We start from the raw sequence: 18,699 nt of genomic DNA, 5'->3' as shown, positions 1-18,699 counted from the left end.
TTTTTTTTTTAAGAACCGTAGTTGAGAGTCTTTGGGAAATCCAGAGGGGTGTTGAGGACTTAAATTACAATAGGCGCTGGTGTTTGCAAACTCAGCTTGAAATGTGTTAAGTGTCTTAAGACATGTCTGTTTTTATGTTGCATCCAATTTTTTTAGCTGATTTTAATAAAATTCTGCAAACCAGAATATCACAAATTCTAACAGTGTAACCTGAATATCCCATGTACATTTTGACTTTCTTCATAAAAAAAAAAAAGGTATTTTATGAGGAACTGGAATAAATTAATTTTTTTAGTGTTGATTGTAACTTATTTTTTATTCCTTGTGTAAAAGTTGCTCTAACTGGCACAATATATACAGTGATATACTGCCCTAAATACTATACATCCTGAGATATTTTGTTTATTTAAAGAAAAGCAGTTGTTTCTTGAGAGGTATGCCAGTAGCAGCAAAACAACCACAACAGTGGCTCCACTGATGTGCTTTGCAGTCTTAGTCTTTTTAAATACAGGTCCTTATGTACAGGAAAGAAGTAAGTGGTGTCGGCTTTTGTTTTAATTAAATACCAGCATAACCACTGCTATCTTGATACAACGCCATAGTCGGATTCCTGGTTTTAATGGGAATCTTCATGACTGAGCTTTGCAGTCCTGTGTTTTCGTGGCACAGCAAACTAAGAGAAATGCAAAGGTACTGCCTAAGTGCATCAGCTTAGGTACTGTTTTGTTTCTGTTGTGAACTGGCTTAACTGGCTTGGGCTGTATTAGGTTCACAAAGACTCAACTGGAAAGAATGGAGCAGGGTTTTAAAGGATTTTAAAGTCTAAAGTTCTCAAGCAGAAGGTGAGGATACAAAATGCACGTTGCACGTAGAAGTCTTGTTTCTACTAATGCATGGAAGGTACCACAGAGAAGCCAGTGCAGAGGGGGGAGACTCTTTCTACTTGTCAGGGTTCCTCTGCAGGTGTCCCTTGGGGCAGAAAACTTTACCATTAAGTTCAGTGAAATGTACTACTTGCATTTGTGATCCTCTCACCCCTAATAACATTCATTTAGCAGAGAGCTCTCTTAAACAATGAGACTAATCTAGCAAGGAGCTTTGTGTTCACTTTTGCTTAACTTGCTGCTCAGGATAAAAAAAGCAGAGGTTTCCTTAAACCGTAACAGAAAGTAAAAACAGCCCAGTGTCAAAACTGAGCTGCTTATAAATGAATCCGGTGCTCTTCAAACAAATTGAATGTACTGTTTTTACCGGACATCTCTTTCACCACTACTTTGAGGCTTGGTATGCAACCATAGACCAAATAAGTTTTATAGCCTCATTCTTTGACTCTAAAGAAGCCTTTCTAGGCCAAGAAAATGACTGAGGAAAGCCCATGAATGTTCCACTGCCATCAAATCAAGGAACTTCAGGGCCTTCTCTGAAGGACGCTATTTTTGTATTGTCTTAGCAGACGAGTATAATTTCTCTGTAATTGCTTGACGTTGATGATTTTTTTTGTGAGAGACAGGAGTAAAATAGGAATGAGGTGCAGTAGCATCCTACTTCAAACTCATGGGAATCTCTGAGGTTCCAATGCTTTTGTGGTGATTTGTTTGGGTTTTTTTATTAAGCTGTTTGTAGACAGGAAAAAAAACACAGTATGTGGCTCAGACCCCAGGTGAGTTTGAGGGTGTTTTTGTTTTGGTTTTTGGGGTGTATTTTTGTGGTTTTGGTTTTTCTTTTCCCTTTCTTTCTGTGGTCTGTGGATGAAGCAATTCAAGAGAGAATCAAGTTCAGGGAAATCTCTGAATAGTGTAAATGGTTTCTGTGCAGGCCGTATTGCCCTAGAGCCTCTGAGAGTATCTGGGTTTTTTTCATGACTTGAAAGCAGAATACTGGGTAATACTTAAACCATTTCCAATGATGTTCATCCAGTGATGTTCAGGAGTTTTTCTGAGTGTTTTTTTTTTTTTTTTTTTGAACCACAAAAGTGTAAGTGTGGCATAAACAATGCGAACATCTCAAGCTGTCCTTCATTGACTGTGCTTGAAGTGAAGGTGTGGAGGTGTGTGTCCTGAGGACAAGCATGTGGAGTGATTGTAGCATTCTGAAAAATGGTGCATAAGAGTAGACTTTGTTACTTTGTCCTTGTGATTCTTCATGTTCTTTCAGCTGATTTTGGGAATGTGTAAAGATCTTTCCTACTAGGTGTTGCAGCAAACACAGTTATTACATTGTATTTGCATTCCTAATTGCTTGTTGGGTTTATCTTTTCTAGTTGGTGGAAGCAGACTTCCTTCTCGTGTAGTCCGTGATATTTTCTAATCTGTCCTTGAAAACAGTCCTCCTGAAGAATCTGGGCTTCTGAAATCCAGTTTTAGCTTTAGCAGTGGTGTCTTTTTCTACTTTGTAGGTAATTCCAGATATACTGTAAGATTCTTAAAATGGATAAGAGGCAGGAAGATAGCAGAGCTGCTCGAGTGTTTATAAAAATTTTGCTCCATAAGTTAAAAGAAAATTTAGAAATTGCTTAGGGGTTCAGAATAAAATGCTGTGCTGTTTTGTCCTGAGGATATCTTAAAAGGATTTGCTATGAAGTTGTTGTGCAGCTGTGGAAATCGCGAGGCTTCTCTGGAGTCCTGTTGGGGAGGTTTCCTACTTGTTCAGCTGGACTTTGGTGCAGCTTTTGCTATTGGCTGTTCGCTTCTTCCGGAGGCAATTGCAGAAGAGAGTTGCCAAACTAAGGTATTGGTTTCCTAGCCATTAATGAGATCCTCTCCAGTCTTGCAACTTAGGGTTTTTTTTCCTGATATACCTCTGGGCGAAGAGTGTAATAACTTTGTAAGGCAGGCTGTTTGTGGAATTCAGTGGATTAGTATTTTTGAAAAGCAGTACTGCACATCTGAAGCCTGTTTCAGGACTATTTTTGTTTTCAGTTTGTTTTCTATGCAAGTAAGAACTTGTGGGTGGAAGAGTGCGTAGAGTGAGGGTTTATTTTGGGGTTAGCTGTGTTTATTTTATTAGTCCAGTGTTAAATAATGAGCTCTGGTCTTGCTATATGGCTGACTTCATATGGCAGGCTCTTTGGGGGGCAAGTCACCATTTTCCTCTTAGCAGGACTGACATTGTGCCTGTTAAGCTATGAGCCTGCTCAGCAGAGAGTGCGTGCTCAGAGACACTGTACACTTTTCTAATAAAGAGTGGGCCAGACGCTACTGCAACCGGTTATATCATTCTTTTCAAAAGGGTGCCATAGGCATACCAAGGCCCGCCCGAGCTCCAAAAGGAGGGTGAGTAGCATAAAACAATCACTTGAAATTCACATACGCCACAAAACTTAACCTTCCCCAGTCCCAGTAGCCTCACATGTATTGGTCTATACTCGTTGCTCCTTTTTTTCCTTCAAAACACAAGGAAAAATAACAGCTAACTGGCAGTGCAAAATACTCTGTGGCCTAATGCTGCTGCTTCTGTACGTGGGAGGAGACGGAGGGAAAACTGCTGCATCTGTTGGTATCGAAGATGCATTAAATATCCCAGCTTCTGCTTGCCTTGGGTCACTTACTTGTGAATTGCAGACTTTATATGTATTATCAGCGCATGAGCTGACACCTGCAAAATAGCAGGAGTTTGGCTGTGCAGTGTGTTTGAAGTAGTGCAGTTCTTAATGCACGTTTTCAACCTGTACAATAATGCTAGATCAAGGTAAAGGATAACCGAAAACTCCTGATAAACTCTAGGTTCCCAGAAACAAAAGTGTGGTGTTGAGAAAATATTTTTCCCTTTTTTTGAATTAAAACACAGGTACAGGTGAATTTGGGTTTTGAGACTTGTGTGGTACTATCATTCAAACAGTCTAAGTTGTCCAGAGTTGCAGAATATGTAAGGAAGGATAAGAAAACGGTTTCAGCTACTGTTTGTGAAATATTTCATAGCGAAAGTAAAGAGCAAACTGTGTAGGTATATATTCTGTTATATGCGCCTGCCAGCTTCTCTAATTTCATTGTGCTGTAAGTGTTAAACAGTCTTTTTGAAGAATGGAAGTGGAATAAAACAACATGATTGAATATTTAATAATTTAAGCTGTGTAGAACATGTGCACAGATTGACCTTGGTTTTCTTCCTTCACTTTGGTACAAAGCTGTGAGCGTAATAACAAAACTTTACACAGCAAAAGAAGAAAAAAAGAAGGAAAAAAAAAAAACACAAAAAGAAAAAAAATAAAAGTTCTTTATATTGTTGTGGTTTGTCAGTCTCATTCTTTGTTTTGAATGGAATGATTCTTTCACAGGATTCAGTAGAACTTCACCTTGTTCCGGATTTTTTTCCTTTAAGAGGGCTGGATAAAACCAGACAGGCCGCTTTGAAGCTCCAGCACTGGCAGGGCAAGTTTTTGCTCCCAATGTGCAGGAATCTCAGACCTAGTCATTCGGCAGGGAAAATAGAAACTGTCCACCCAGCTGGTGCCACCAAGATGATGTATTGACTTCCTTTCTGCATGGCCTGTTGCAAAGGGAAGGTCTCTAGACCTCACCAGAACCTTAAGGACCAGTTTTGAGTTGCCAATCAAAAATCCCGATTTTGATCTTTTGACTGATAGATTTTGTTTTTCTCTGAACACCCTAACCAAGAGATCTCTGCCATATTTTTCTATGGAAAATAATAGCTTAGTAGAGAGAACACATGGCTGTGTTAAATAAAAAAAAATAAATAAAACCAAAAAACATCCCTAAACATTAGGCCAAAACCCAGTTGATTTTATTTTTGGTTCAATTGAACTAATTGTACCTACACGTTTTAATAATCTTCCCAAAGTGGTCATGCTAACATAGTGTCCGATTCTGCTGCAAGTCACTTCGTACAATAAAGAAATACAGAATACTGTCAGGAAATAGGATCGGGGCGGGTGGGGTGAAGTATGTGTGTAGAGATGTATATTTCTATGTATATACAGAGGTTTTCTGTCTCGAAGGGCAAACGACTTTCTCAATGTTACAGAGAATGCAGAAACATTTAAAATGTCCAATATGTAACTAAGATACTAGGGGGGTACTAGACCAAGCTGTGCCTGGGTATTGCGGTCTGTTTTGCCATACTTCCACGTTTCTAGCATAGCCGAGAACCAACTTGCACAGCCACATCTATAACAACGTAACTGACCGGGATGCATAATATTAACATAACATAGCACAATCTCATGTGAAATATTCAGTCAACATTACGAAGAGGCTGAAATGATAGTATCAAAAGCAGGACAAAGAGCTAATGGGTAATTACAAGGTGGTAGTAAACACCTCTGACTTTCACAGTTCAAGTACAGTTACGGTTTTGCCTGACTTGAGGGAATACTTTTCCAGTCGTCAGCATAAGCAAAATAACGATGTATGCTCCATGTCTTCACCACACATAAAAAGCTTAATTCAGTCATCAATAAATTAATCCTTGTTGCCTGAAGGAAAATGTCAGGAAGTTATAAAAGTAGTTACAGAATATGCGCACTAGTCTGCCTACTGAAGTACGGTTGTCTTTTTCCAAGGGATTCATCCCATTCGCTGTTTATCTCAGCAGGTGAAGCATTTAATTAGGAAGTGCTCTTGTTTGCACTTGGGGATGAATGGAGCTAGTTACTCAAAACAGATGTCTTGAGCATTTTCTTGATGAAGGTGGGCACTGGCTCCGGTGTTATGCGTACATTGTGAGCTGCAGCCACTGGAAGAAGAGTTAGAATTAAATGATGAAAGACGTTGGCGTCCTCCAAGAAATTGTATTGAGACACCACTGTCTGCAGCTGGAAGGCAGCTGCTTGCTGATACTTAGTATGAAGCCTACTGGCAATGGGGAACTTTATCTGAGGCTTCTTACTCCTATTCCTCCTTCCCTTGCAGCAAGAGAAGGGGTTTTTTTTTGTGGTCTCCCTAGCAGGAGACATGCTTTTAAGTTGAAACTTTCTAAGTCTTAATAAGATTTATAAAAAGGTAAAGAACTATGTTAAACCCCATTATCAGTTGATGCCTTTAAACCAAAGTATGTTTGATTTAAATTGCCTCATAAGAAAAAACAAAAATATTTTTTGAAGCACTTTAAAGATGGTCTGAAGAGTCCGCAGCTGTGCCTATCAGCACCAGCTGGTGTCTTACAGAGAGGCTGTTGCTGGCAGATCATGGGTACAGGTACTTTCTGTGTAAAATATGTAGCAAGATTTTTAGGAGGTTTTGTGGACTCTTACCACTTGGATGACAATTTCAGACCAACTCTTACAGGCTCCCTTGAGAACGTGTGCAATGAATAATACAAATAAAATTTAATATTGTGACTATGTGTTAGAAATACTGGCATAAACCAGTTTACCTCCAGGACATTGAGCTTAATGATGCCATCTCCATCTTTATCAAAGGCGTGGAATGCTCCTAAAGCAAGGAAACAAAAGCGTATAGAGTAGATTAAATTACTGTGTGCGTAAAGAAGATCCCAAATGGCAAACCAAATTGTGCTCCTGCTGTATTGTGCAAACTTCTGCAGATATTTACTTAGGCAGTCAGCAAGAATATCTGCTATGCTTTTCCTTATCTGGCTGGATTGATGGGCCGAGGCCAATGGTATGAGGTTCAACAAGGCCAGGTTCTGGGTCCTGCACTTGTGTCACAACAACCCCATGCAGCGCTACAGGATTGGGGCAGAGTGGCTCGAAAGCAGCCCGGCAGAAAAGGACCTGGGGGTGTTGGTCGACTGCCGGCTGAATATGAGCCAGCAGTGTGCCCAGGTGGCCAAGAAGGCCAACAGCATCCTGGCCTGTATCAGGAACAGTGTGGTGAGTAGGACTAGGGAAGTGATCGTCCCCTGTACTCGGCACTGGTGAGGCCCCACCTCAAATACTGTGTCCAGTTTTGGGCCCCTCACCACAAAAAAGACATTGAAGTTCTGGAGCGGGTCCAGAGAAGGGCAACAAAGCTGGTGAGGGGTCTGGCGAACAAGTCTTATGAGGAGCGGCTGAGGGAGATGGGGTTGTTTAGCCTGGAGAAAAACAGGCTGAGGGGAGACCTTGTCGCTCTCTACAACTACCTGAAAGGAGGCTGTAGTCAGGTGGGGGTCGGTCTCTGTTCCCAAGTAACAGGCGATAGGACAAGAGGAAACAGCCTCAAGTTGCGCCGGGGAGGTTTAGGATGGATATTAGGAAAAATTTCTTCACAGAAAGGGTTATCAAACATTGGATCAGGCTGCCCAGGGAAGTGGTGGAATCACCATCCTTGGAAGTATTTGAAAGAGGGGTAGACGTAGTGCTTAAGGGACATGGTTTAGTGTTGGTTTGGGGATTCTATCAGTGTTACGTTGATGGTTGGACTCAATGATCTTAAAGGTCCCGCCCAACCTAGATGATTCTATGATGCTATTCTATAATACAAAGAGAAACGCAATGGTTTATTTTCTTTTGTGTTTGTATAGGATGGCTGTCATATTTTAGATTCCCTAAGCACATAAATTATTAAAACTATATGCAGTCAGTAGTGTTTTAGGTACAACAGTGCGTTTCGGGGGCAAGGCGGGGACGCAGCGCAGTAAAACCGGGGCAGCCACTCACTGAACATGGCGTCCAGGCGCACGAAGCAGCAGATGAAGCTGTCAAAGTCGATGTTCATGTTCTTGTCGGCGTAGCGCATGGTGATGATGTCGTAGAGCTGGTTGTTCAGCCGGAACCCTGCAGAGGACCAGAAACGGGGCACAGCTGGGCTGCGGCCGGGGGGAAGCGCTGGGGCTGGTCAGGCCTCCAGGAGAGGTTTGGCCATAAGCACTTCCCGGGCCCAGCTGAGGAAGCTGCGGCTGCTGAACATAAGGAAGTAAAGCTATAAAGAGCTTCCCTCTGTCCGGCTGCTTTCTTAAAACACGATTAACATTTTGAAATTACGATTTGGGAGGGCTGATAGCACATAAGTTACCACATGCTCTCAGTATGAAGAAGAGAGGCCTACACCAAAGATTTTGCAGCTTAGCTGAGCCTGGTGAGAGCAGAGCAACAAAAACAGGGTTACAGAAGCATAAGAGGAAGTTGCTGTGAAAACACAATTACAAAACGGTCAAAAAATAGATGAGGTAATTCCTCGGCGTGGCGTTGCCAACCTGTGGCCCTGACTGCTGCAGCTTCGCAAAGGGTCTGTTGTGGTTTGGGTGCTGGTGGTTCTTGGCTAAATGCAAGGTCAGGTACAGCCTACATGCTGTAAGACTGAGACATTTTTATTGCAACATGTGTTCTTAGTTCTAAAGTCAGGGCAGGAGATATTTAATTTTTTTTTTTTTTTTTTTTACATTGACAACTTCCCAATGACCCATATTTCTACTGTAGCAGGAGTCCAAATCCAGGTGTAGGTTTGTCCTTAACAAAGGATCAAATCACTGAGGTTTTCTATTGTACAAGATAGCCATCTCTCTCTGTTCCTTGATGAACTGGTAACTGATGTGCCAAAATACTACTGAAGACAAAATGTCACTGAAATCATCACATTGAGCTTTACAGTGATGCTGCAGATTTTCTGATTAAAGAAGCCATCTTGCTCCCTTAGAGAAGCAGCAGCTGATAAAGACACTTGCTGGGGGAGGCCTGCTGTCCAGGGAAAGAAGGTGCTTGAGATGAGAAGCAAGAAAAGTTAAAAGCCTCTCTTTGCAGGACAAGTTTCATTAACTGCAGCTTTTGCAAAAATACTTTCTTCTTGCTGTGCAGGTAGAAGAGGAGACTGAGCCCACAGTGGCTTAGTGCCACTATGAAACACCTGTGGGACTCTAGAAATGTCCATGCAATTGCCTCTGATGCAAACTTGGACATTAACCTGCTCTGCCTCGGTTTCAGTGCCCGTACACTTGGGTTGCAGGTTTTCTGCTGTTCATTGATTGTTACTTACACAAGCATAAAGAATCCACAGCTTAAATGAAATCAAATATCTTCAGGGCTCCCTGGTCCCCCTGAAGAGTGGGACCCCGAGTACGAGATCCTTAAGACAGCAGAGCCTCATTCATTGGAAAGTTTAAAGAGCTGAAGGGATCTATTTGATTGGCAAGAGATACAAGACTTGCCCTTCGGTTATTTGAGAAGCTCTGTTGGGGAAAAAAGGATTTTTGAATTTCTGTAGGGTCTCTTTAAAAGGCTGCACTGCATTCCTGATTTCACCTGTGATAGATCAACAAGAATAAGGTTTCTTTGTCTGTTGGGCATTGAACACTGGGAGAAGTACCTGCATCATTGACTGCATTGCGCATCTCGTAGCTGTTAATGGCTCCCGAATGATCTGTGTCATAACGCTTGAAAATTTTCTGGAAAAACAAAAAAAATAAATACACAACAGAAATAAAAGCTTGTACTTCTGTTGGATGTACCCATTGAGTGGGTATGGGATGTGTACCTCAGGCTCTTGGAGGCTTTGCCGTTTGCCTCACATTGCTGCTGCTGGGCAGTCTGTATTGTTCCCACAGAGCTCCTCTCAGTCACAAAGTAAAATAATTTAGATCCAGCAAAAAGCTCTCCCCTAGAGACTCTCCTTGTTTGACTTGAGTTTATGCTGTTAATCTTCTCTCTTGATTGTCCTAATTAAGCTATTTGTGAGCCCTTAATCTAGTTCCCATTACCCTCCTCCTCCAATTTGTATGCCTCTGTGCTATTCTCATGGGGGAAATTCTTACCATGAGTGCTGGAGCTTCAGAGATTCAGGCTATTTGCTTAGGCTGTGAGTAGGACAAGGAGAGACATTCCTTTTCTTTTTAGAAGCTAATTTGCAATATTTTAGCTTTTTGTTGTAGCGTATGTAGAGAGGTCTGGTTTTCCTACACAAGCTTTTGTGCCACAAAAGCTGTGAAGAACAGCGCTGTGAATACCAGCAATACCTGCCAGCTTTTAATCTTGTCCCAGAGGTGTCGAAACTCATCGAAGTTTATCTTCCCTGAGCCATCTGTCTGTGATGCAAACATTCAGGTAAAAAAACCACAATATTTTTAAGAGAAAATTCATTAAGTGTGCAGCTAGTGGTGAAGGGATGAATGTGAAACTGAGGATCTCCTCAGCATTAAGAGCTGGCTGAGCTGCGCAGTAAAGTGTTCGTGACCATTTTGGAGTATTTTCTTTCAGGAGTGTGAAGTACTATTTTTACGGTGTGTAGAAGCAAACATCTGGTACAGGAGAGAGGCTCATTCCTGCAGCTATTATAAAGCATGTGAGCAGGATGTTTTAGGGGGCTCTTTCCAAATACCTCCAAATGTGAAGCTTACTCAACATTTTTAAGACAACTGAGCTTTATCCTAGAATGAAGCTCTTTCTGCCTTGCTTAAAATGAATTGAGAACTAAGCAAAATGTTGACTAAAGCCACTTACAAAAATGTGTTTAGGCTCCAACTATTATGGCTCTGGGTTGTAGTTACAATTTTGTTCTGGTTATGTTTGAGTGTGCTTGTGCTCTCTCAAAATCATGGGTTATGCCAAATAGGACAACTGACTGATGTTGTATCAGAGGTAACCCCGTACGGCATCTTGCTCTGTGTTTTGTTATACTTGTTCTAAGACAATTTCTGTATGCGTTGCATGCTAAGCACTCAGTGGAATGTATGATACATATAAGCTTAAGAGAGAAATATAGTAATTTTGTTGGCAAGAACTGTAGTTATGTTGCGTTGGTTTAAAAATAAATAATCACGCTTTAGTACATGAGCTGGCCGGTTGCTGATACCTAAGGAAGGGTATCATACTGACTGACTTATTCTGTAGTTTTCTGTTTTGAGATATTTTCATCTACCAACTACGCTAACGTTGAGATGACTGGAGTTAAGATGTGCCAAACCAGAAATGCTGTGTTATCTGACTACAGACTATAATGTCCTGTTCTGCTTCCCTGGCATACTAAATTTTGTGTGTGTAGTGGTGGGAAGTACAACCCAAGTGGAATAGTGTGGTATCAAGCACTCCTCTTTCACCAGAAAAGGATACATCCATTAAAGCAATCATGCTGCGGCAGGATTCCAGTTCAAATCCTTCTGTCTTTAGGTCCTTATCTGAAATAAATGATCCCAGGTGAAAATAGGTCATGCAAGTCAGCAAGCACTTCCTCCTCTTAGGTGTAACTCTACTCAGAGTAGAAGCCAAACCTACTTTGTCCAGTAAGAAATGAATAGTAGAGAAATCTGAAAAGACTCTAATGTTATTACTTGTGAATTAGAGATGACTTTTGTTGACCTGTTATATACAATAAAAACCTCTGGGAAACTCTAAACTAACTCTCAGGTAACTAAGCAAGCCCAAGGTCTGTAGGATAAAGTTTGTTAAACAGGGAGAAAAGCCTTCCTAGCCATTAGAATTTTTTTTAAAGGGCATTTGCAGACTGCTTGAAATGTTATATTGTTCCATGTAGCGCTTTCAATGAACTTTTGCTCATTTCTGCATGATCAATACTTGATCACTCGTAGAGAACATCTCTATGAAACATTCAGCTTGCTAATGTCTGAGATGAAAAGTCTATGGAAGGGTAACTAGGGAATTAGTGAGTTTGAAATCATAAATAATTTTTAGAGTGCAGCTCAGGGGTGGAGGGTTACAGTATATCATGGATTTCTTTGTCCAGGGTTACTGAAAAACATGCTCAAACTCACGTTTTTTTACGACATTATTGAGAACATTCCTGAGTTCTTCAGCATTGATCTCCATGTCCTGGTGAGAAATGTGGTGAAAATATAATTAACTACAACATTCCTTATTAAGCAGATTGCTTTATGGATGTATATGCTAGAAGTTATGAAGTCTTTGGTCACTTTTCAGTATGGCATATATATGCTTCAAGCTAGAGCGCATTCTAGGCCATATAAACAGTGGTCTAAATCTTTCTTGAGGCTGCAGTATGAGGTAGGTCTAAAGTTACCATTTAGTGCTTATTAAGCTACAACTACAATAATGACCAGTAATTTCAAGTCACTGAATAACCCAAAAAGCAAAATGCAAAAATCCTTGTAACCCATTTGCAGCCTTTTGGTTTATGCAGTTCTTTGATCTGTTTTTACTTTTAACTTCTCTCATTAATCATATACTGGAGGGCATTGTATTTCTAACTTGTTTATACATGCTATGCATGATAGCATCACGTAGTAGTGATAGAAGTAAAAGCCCCACTTTAAATTAGGCTCCCTTACAGGCAATGGGAATAGCTTATATGTACATATGAGGATAGCTGTATACTTGATTTTGCCTAGCTTCAGATCTCAAAGGAAATTTGATGGAAGGAAATTCAAAGGAAATTTTAAAATTCAGCGTTTTGAATTTGTGAAGCAGTTCTTTCAGGTGCTGTTGTGGTTAGGCTGCTTTGATGGTAGAGACAAGGGTCGGCTGCATACTCACATCCCCTGCGATCTGTCGGAAAATATTCCTGAACTGTTTTTCCTCTTCACTCCCTTCACGAGCTTTTGCTGAAGGGCGCTGAAAAGAGACAAGCAAAGGAGAGAGACAGCATTAGCCCAGCAGGGAAGGGAAGGGGCCTGGACGGCTCACTCACCCTCACGTGAAGGAGCCTCTTACTGAATCTGGAGCTCTTTGGAGGAACGGGTCATCCTCCTGGTCCTTTCCCCTTTTTTTAGTTAAATGTGTTCCTTGCCAAAACTGTTGACTATTTAACTTCATCCCATTGCTCTCCTTTTTCTGGGAAGGAGCCTAAATGATTACTTTCACTGACAGATGCTTATCTTCTCTTTTTTTTTTTTTTCCAAAGCATTGCAAAGTTGTTTGGAGCAGAAGAGCCATATCTGCTCCATAGCCACCCTGTAGGCTATGAGTGGACCAGAGGGACTCAGGCTTGAGAGCTCTTTGCAGAGTGGGGAGCCCCTTGCTGGAGACAAGCAGCACATGAGACAGCTTCATTTTCATTGTTTTCCTCCGTCTCAGACCCATGCAAAGAGCGAGTCTGATCTCTGAGGCTGATACTGGAAAAGGAAACTATATTCCCCCTCCCTTCCCTCCCCGCCAATGTTAAATTACAGGAATTGTGTGTAACAAAGCAAAGTGAATGTCTTGGATTAGTTCTTATTTTTGTTTGTCTAAATGTTTCCCACTTTGCCACCTGCTGCTCTGGCGGTCACGCAGCAGAACAGCGCACTCCCTGGAAGCAGACACTCAAGCCGTGCCTTCAGACGCCACGAGCCTGGATGCAGGATCTGGCTGTTGCGTCTCACATCCCTCACCCACCTGCAGGCAGAAACTCCAGATTTGCTACTCTGTTTTCCACACCTCCAGAGGTGGGGAAAAAAAAGAAAAAAAAAAAAAAAAAAAAAAAGGAGAGGTGCAGGAGCTTCTGTGTTTACTCGTCCGTTTCTCCACTGGCCATGGGGACTGGTACAGGGCTGTGTAATTTGTAATGGGGAGAGGCTGGGATCATTGCCAGGAGCTCCTGAAGCCCCTCGGGTGTGATTTGTGTGTGTGCCCTGTGTAAAGGGGGTACGGCTTCAGGGGGCTGAGCAAGAATGAAGGGAACTGCACTGCTCATGGGGAAGGGATCTCTCACAGCCAGGGTCCTTGTACGAGGGCACGACCAGGGGATGTTTTCAAGCAACTAAATCCTCCAGCACAGGTGTTAAATAATTGTAAAATAAATAACTGTAAAATAATCTCTGTTCACTCATGCTCATTAGATCCACCTAAACCAGATGCAAGTTATACTAAGATTTGATGAAAAGCTGTTAAGTATCTTAGGACGCTTTGTGCCATTCCTGTGCTCTTCCCAGCTACTCTTTCATGCTAGCCCAGACCAAGCTCTGTTTCCCCCCTTGCCGCAGAAACCTTTTTCTCATCTACATGGGTTTTTTCACCATCTTTGCCAGCATCTTCATCTGCTGTCAGCTCCTTATTGCTGTTTGCTCTGTCGGAAACAAAGATGATAGGCTAGAAGAAGAAGGAAGAGAGCAAAAGAGAAGTGGAAATTACACAAGAAATAGTGGAAGGGAAAATATTTGGTGACAGCCATTCTGTGGGAAAGCACATGCAGCAACAGCTCCCACCCCTGAGAGACTGGAGAAGCCAGAGCTAGGAATGAAAATAAAAAAGGAGAAAAAAAAAAAAAAAAAAAAAAAGGTGGGGGGACATCTCAAGTCTCAGTTAAGCTGATGAACTTGCCCCTCTCTATGATGGACAGTAGCAACAAAAACAATCTGAATCCTACACAGAAAAGGAGTATTTGTGTAGGAGCCTGTTAGCTATGCAAAGTGTATATTCTTCCTCTGTATTAATTCTTGAAGCATTCAGCTGTAAGCAGCCACATGCAATTGTTCTGTTTTAGTTTATTTAAAACAAGGAAAGCCACTACAAGAAAGATGCGAATGTGTTACCCTAGAGTATTTAATTGCAATCAGCCTGTCTTGAGATTAAAATGCCTGGTTATGTTTTCAAGGTTCTAAATGTGTTGTGTAGAATAGGAAGGAGAATCCTGGACTTTGGTGAGCAGAAACTTCAGGAAAGCGGAGCAGCTGCATTAGGCAACAGAAAGCAAATGTGAGCAAATTTCAAGAAGGACAGGGAACTGCTGGAGAGGGTGCAGCAGAGAGCTACCAAGATGATTAGGGGACTGGAACACCTCTCTTATGAAGAGAGGCTGAGGGATTTGAGTCTCTTCAGTCTGGAAAAAAGACGGCTGAGGGGGGACCTTATCAACACTTAAAAGGTGGGTGTCAGGAGGATGGGGCCAGGCTCTTTTCAGTGGTGCCCAGGGACAGGACAAGAGATAATGGGCACAAACCTGAGCATAGGAACCACCTAGACATGAGGAGGAACTTCTTTACTTTGAGGGTGGCAGAGCACTGGAACAGGCTGCCCAGAGAGGTGGTGGAGTCTCCAACTCTGGAGACATTCAAAACCCGCCTGGACGCGTTCCTGTGCAACCTGCTCTGGGTGACCCTGCTCTGGCAGGGGGGCCGGACTAGATGTTCTCCAGAGGTCCCTTCCAACCCTTATGGTTCTATGATTCTGTCAGGGGACGTGTCTGGAAAAGGGGTGCTTTTCTCTAGGAAGGGGTGTCAGGGTGCCTGTGGAGGGGCAGGAAGGGCGGGCAGTTTGAGCAACCCAGAGGATCAAGCTTATAAACCTGAAAAGTTTCTGTTACCGTTTTTCCATCCCTTTGAATGAGAGGGGGTATACGATGCTAATGCCATTTCATTAGAATTTAGTGGAGGAAGACAAAAGTCTTTGCTGCCTGCAAATGGCCTCTTTTCCAGTGCCCTTCATTAACTAGATTAGTTTCCAGATGCAGAGAAATCATAATGACCCCAAGGGACTCTGCTCCTGCTGCATGCATCGCACATGCTCATCGCCTTGCTGGCACTCAGCACATTGCACAAGTACCCACCTTGCCCTTTTTCTTCTTCTGTACAAAAAGAGGTAAAATTTAAAGAAAAAAAGTATTTTTAAACAGAATTATAGATTTTACCCAGATTATGCAGAGCTGATGGTAAAGCTTGTGTTTTTTTCTCTTGCCCTTTCTCACATTTATTTTTCTCATTTCTGTATTCATACAATTATTTCCCATTTCCTATATTCATACAGTTTTCAAATCTCAAAAAATGAGGGAAAATGCACCCACCAAGAAACTGCATACTGAAGGACAGAAATTGCAGAAACCATAGGAAAACAGTGTCCCATCTCATCTGGGGCTTTGTCTGCTCGAATAATGTCTCTGTTTTAGCTTTAGCTCTGACTATTCCTCTTCTGTTTCCCAACCTGTGAGTGCAGTGGAGATTGGACTTCTGTGCCCACAGATCAATGTTATATGAAGTGGCAATTAAACTCCACCAGATTTGGACAGATATTTTGTAATCATGGCAGCAAACGAAAGGGGAACACTTCTAAGCAAGGTTTGATGGAGCTCAATTCTGTGCAAGAGCATATCCTCTGATTTTTTTTGAAGACTAATTGTACTGTTAGCTTTAGTATATTCTTACAAAAACATGTAAAACCCCAGGCTGAAGAGTTAGCGCTTGTCACGGACGCTAGTTTGAATCCGAGTATCATTAGGATCCCTTTCCAGAAAGGGATGTATTTCAAAATGAGGTACTTTTTTCTTTATTAGATGAGATACCGATTTCATAAACAAAATATCTTGGAGCCCAGAGCTAGGTCTCCGCTGGTAAATGAATAATCTCCATTGATGGAGGCAAAGGCAATGCTTACCATCCAGCTTCTTTATGCTAGGAGCAGATTTCAAATGTGGCAAAAGATGTTAATCTGGCCAAATCAGAAAGTAGTGTATATAAAGCAAGTGTTAATAGAAGTACCTTGATGAGAAAATGTGGGCATTTATGCTAAAGGAGCTGTGATGTGGCCACAAATTGTTTCCTGCTGTAGGTTTCCCTAGATGTGATGCTCCTCCTCTCCCTGCCCCTATTCATGTACAAAAGAGGCCCAGGACAGTACTTACCGATGGACGCTCTGCCTCAATCATGTTTTCAACCTCCCTAGAAGAAAGCAGAAAATAGGAAAGTGAATGTTCCCAACATTGCTTGTTTCTGTAGCTGGTTTGTAAGCAGCCGCTTGAGCTTTCCAAACAGCCAGTGGCATGGGCTGGCTTCCAAGCATTACAAACGTGGACTCTAGACATAGCCTTTTCCCAGTTTGAGCTGAGCATCCCAAGTACCACTTCCAGGAGGGATGCTGCCTGGTTTACACCTCTAAAGAGCCTTTGATAACACTGAACTTTGGCAGCTGGGAGTAAAACAGAAGATGTTTGGCCTAAGTAGGGTGACACTAGCTGTAATTTGCTGAGCTCTGGGAAAGTAGTTGAAGAGCAGGATGGAAAATAACTAACTACCTACTGCTGCGTTTCATTCATTATATCTGGTTCAATGATCTATCTGGCTAAAACTTCACCCAGAGGCATATAGCAATAAAAACCAAACAGGTTCATTTTCATTATTATAAATGGCTAATGGTATGTTTACAAAGGATGCCCTGCAAGTAGTAAGCTTCTCCAAAGACAATTGAAAGCAGACTTTTTGTAGACTGAGGGAAGCTCAGGGACATGAGTTTGCAGCTTGGAGTTTCTAATGAGGTTGAGAAAATTAAAAGCAGATGTGGCAAATTTGGAACACGACTAAAGCAGACTAGCTAACTCACCTCCACCTTTGTGGCCAGATAAATAGATCTGCAACTTACTCTGAAAGACTTCTTTTCTCTGAGAAGACCCTCAGGATGAATTCTCCCTCCTGGTGGGGTTCGTATGTTGATGGGATGATGACATACTCGCTGGGAGGTAACCGGAAGCGCTCAGAGATTTCTCGCATGTTAATATAGGTCTTACTTCTAGCTTTGGAGGCATTGTAGAGGAAAAAATCCTTTTGCAAGTGGTGCTTAGTACCATGCATCTGCAGAACAAATGAGTCAGTTTGTCTTCAAGGAAGCCTTAACCATTCCCCAGGTGGCTTGTCATGAGGGTAGTACATGGTTGGGACAGAAAACACGAATGAAGCAGCAGCTTAGCAAGCAGGGAGCTGAAGAGAGATGCTAGCTGGTAACAGATACAAAGGTGTCACCTTTAAGTTGCTACTGGCTGGGTCTAGTTGGCTTCTCAGGGCTGCCCCAGAGCCCACCTGTAGAGCGTTGGCTGACTTCTGCTGTGTAGGCACTTTTATCTGACTGGTTTGTTGGATGCTAAGTTGTGTGTAATCGCAGTTCAGCTACTTTCCTTGGAAGGTGGCATGGCAAGGAATGGTAATATGCAAACTGCTACATGCAGTGTGGTTAGGTGAAGATGCTTTCAGTGGAAACATGTCCTTGCCTGGACAAAACATTAGTTCTGTATCTGCTAAAGAAACATAATTAAACGTTGCATTGGTTCAAATATGAACATTAAGTCAAGAATTGTGGGCTAAGAACACTTGCAGGCTGTTTTCTGCAGAAATAACCACCCATAAAATAGTCAGCAAAGACAATATCCAGACTTTCATTTTCATGTTTTCCAGGTAAAATAGCCTTCAGGTGAACTTGTTTGCAAAAACTTTGATGCCAAAGATTCAGCTACTGGCAGGCTCAGAAAAACTTCATCTGTGTACTTTTAATACATTTTCTTCAATGGCTGAAAATACCATTGATTTTTCCAAACAAATTCTAAAACTATAGAGAAAACTCTGTGGCTGCAGGATATAGGCCATTGGCATTATTTGCAGGAGGAAATGGAAGTGATTTAGGGTGGTTCTGCGTGGAGCGTGGTGGCAAAGTGCTCGCTGGCGCGGCTTCCTGCAGCCCAGGCTGACTGACTGACCATGCAAGCCATGGCCAGGTCTCATATAGAACAGAAGAGAAGGACTGAGGAAAAGGTGCAAGTGAAAATGGGGTGCTGGGTGAGAAGGAACTAAAAATTACTCGCAAAATGTTACTAAGAAACACTCAAAGCAGAAAGGTTAGTGGTTTCACTTCTGTTACATCCCTGAAAACAAGCTTGACTGAACAGTTTCCTGCTGACTTACAGACAGGCACAACAGTAACACTAGCTGTGAGTATACACCAAGATGTCAATCTGCCTCCGTTCTGCTCATACCTCTTTGGGCACCTAAGGGAGAAACAAAGAGAAGAAACAGTCAGAGCTGCTAGGTGAGGCCACTTGTTTATAGGTCTTACAGAAGGGTGTTCACATAGATTTCTGGGGACACAGCCAGTAATTAAAATGCCCCAAGTTATATAAATATTCCGAGTGCTTTCTCTCTTCCTTTCTAGATTTCTTGGGGTCT

The 18,699-nt window shown here is 42.0% G+C and overlaps 1 protein-coding gene across 6 annotated transcripts in view; it reads right to left on the bottom strand.

Annotated features, from left to right (window-relative positions):
- Positions 1-4,026: 4,026 nt before the first annotated feature.
- Positions 4,027-18,699, bottom strand: part of CAPN3 (calpain 3) — a 32,772-nt gene continuing 18,099 nt past the window's right edge. The window contains exons 12-24 of one of the 6 annotated variants that reach the window (XM_074584664.1): positions 18,510-18,521; positions 17,129-17,337; positions 16,395-16,431; positions 15,327-15,344; positions 13,769-13,870; positions 12,338-12,415; positions 11,599-11,656; positions 10,940-11,004; positions 9,847-9,915; positions 9,201-9,279; positions 7,559-7,675; positions 6,331-6,389; positions 4,027-5,691 (exon numbers count right to left, since the gene is read on the bottom strand). In XM_074584664.1, coding sequence (XP_074440765.1) covers positions 5,665-5,691; positions 6,331-6,389; positions 7,559-7,675; positions 9,201-9,279; positions 9,847-9,915; positions 10,940-11,004; positions 11,599-11,656; positions 12,338-12,415; positions 13,769-13,870; positions 15,327-15,344; positions 16,395-16,431; positions 17,129-17,337; positions 18,510-18,521 — 930 coding nt within the window. In that variant the 3' untranslated portion in view covers positions 4,027-5,664. Of the gene's footprint in view, positions 5,692-6,330; positions 6,390-7,558; positions 7,676-9,200; positions 9,280-9,846; positions 9,916-10,939; positions 11,005-11,598; positions 11,657-12,337; positions 12,416-13,768; positions 13,871-15,326; positions 15,345-16,394; positions 16,432-17,128; positions 17,338-18,438; positions 18,522-18,699 lie in introns of all 6 variants that reach the window. The other 5 variants (XM_074584665.1, XM_074584670.1, XM_074584666.1 and 2 more) reach the window with 5 other exon arrangements.

This window comes from Larus michahellis, chromosome 4 (genome assembly GCF_964199755.1).
Source record: "Larus michahellis chromosome 4, bLarMic1.1, whole genome shotgun sequence".
Classification (NCBI taxonomy): Eukaryota; Metazoa; Chordata; class Aves; order Charadriiformes; family Laridae; genus Larus; species Larus michahellis.
Note: the sequence above shows the minus strand (reverse complement) of the source record. Positions and strands in the feature narration are given on the sequence as shown.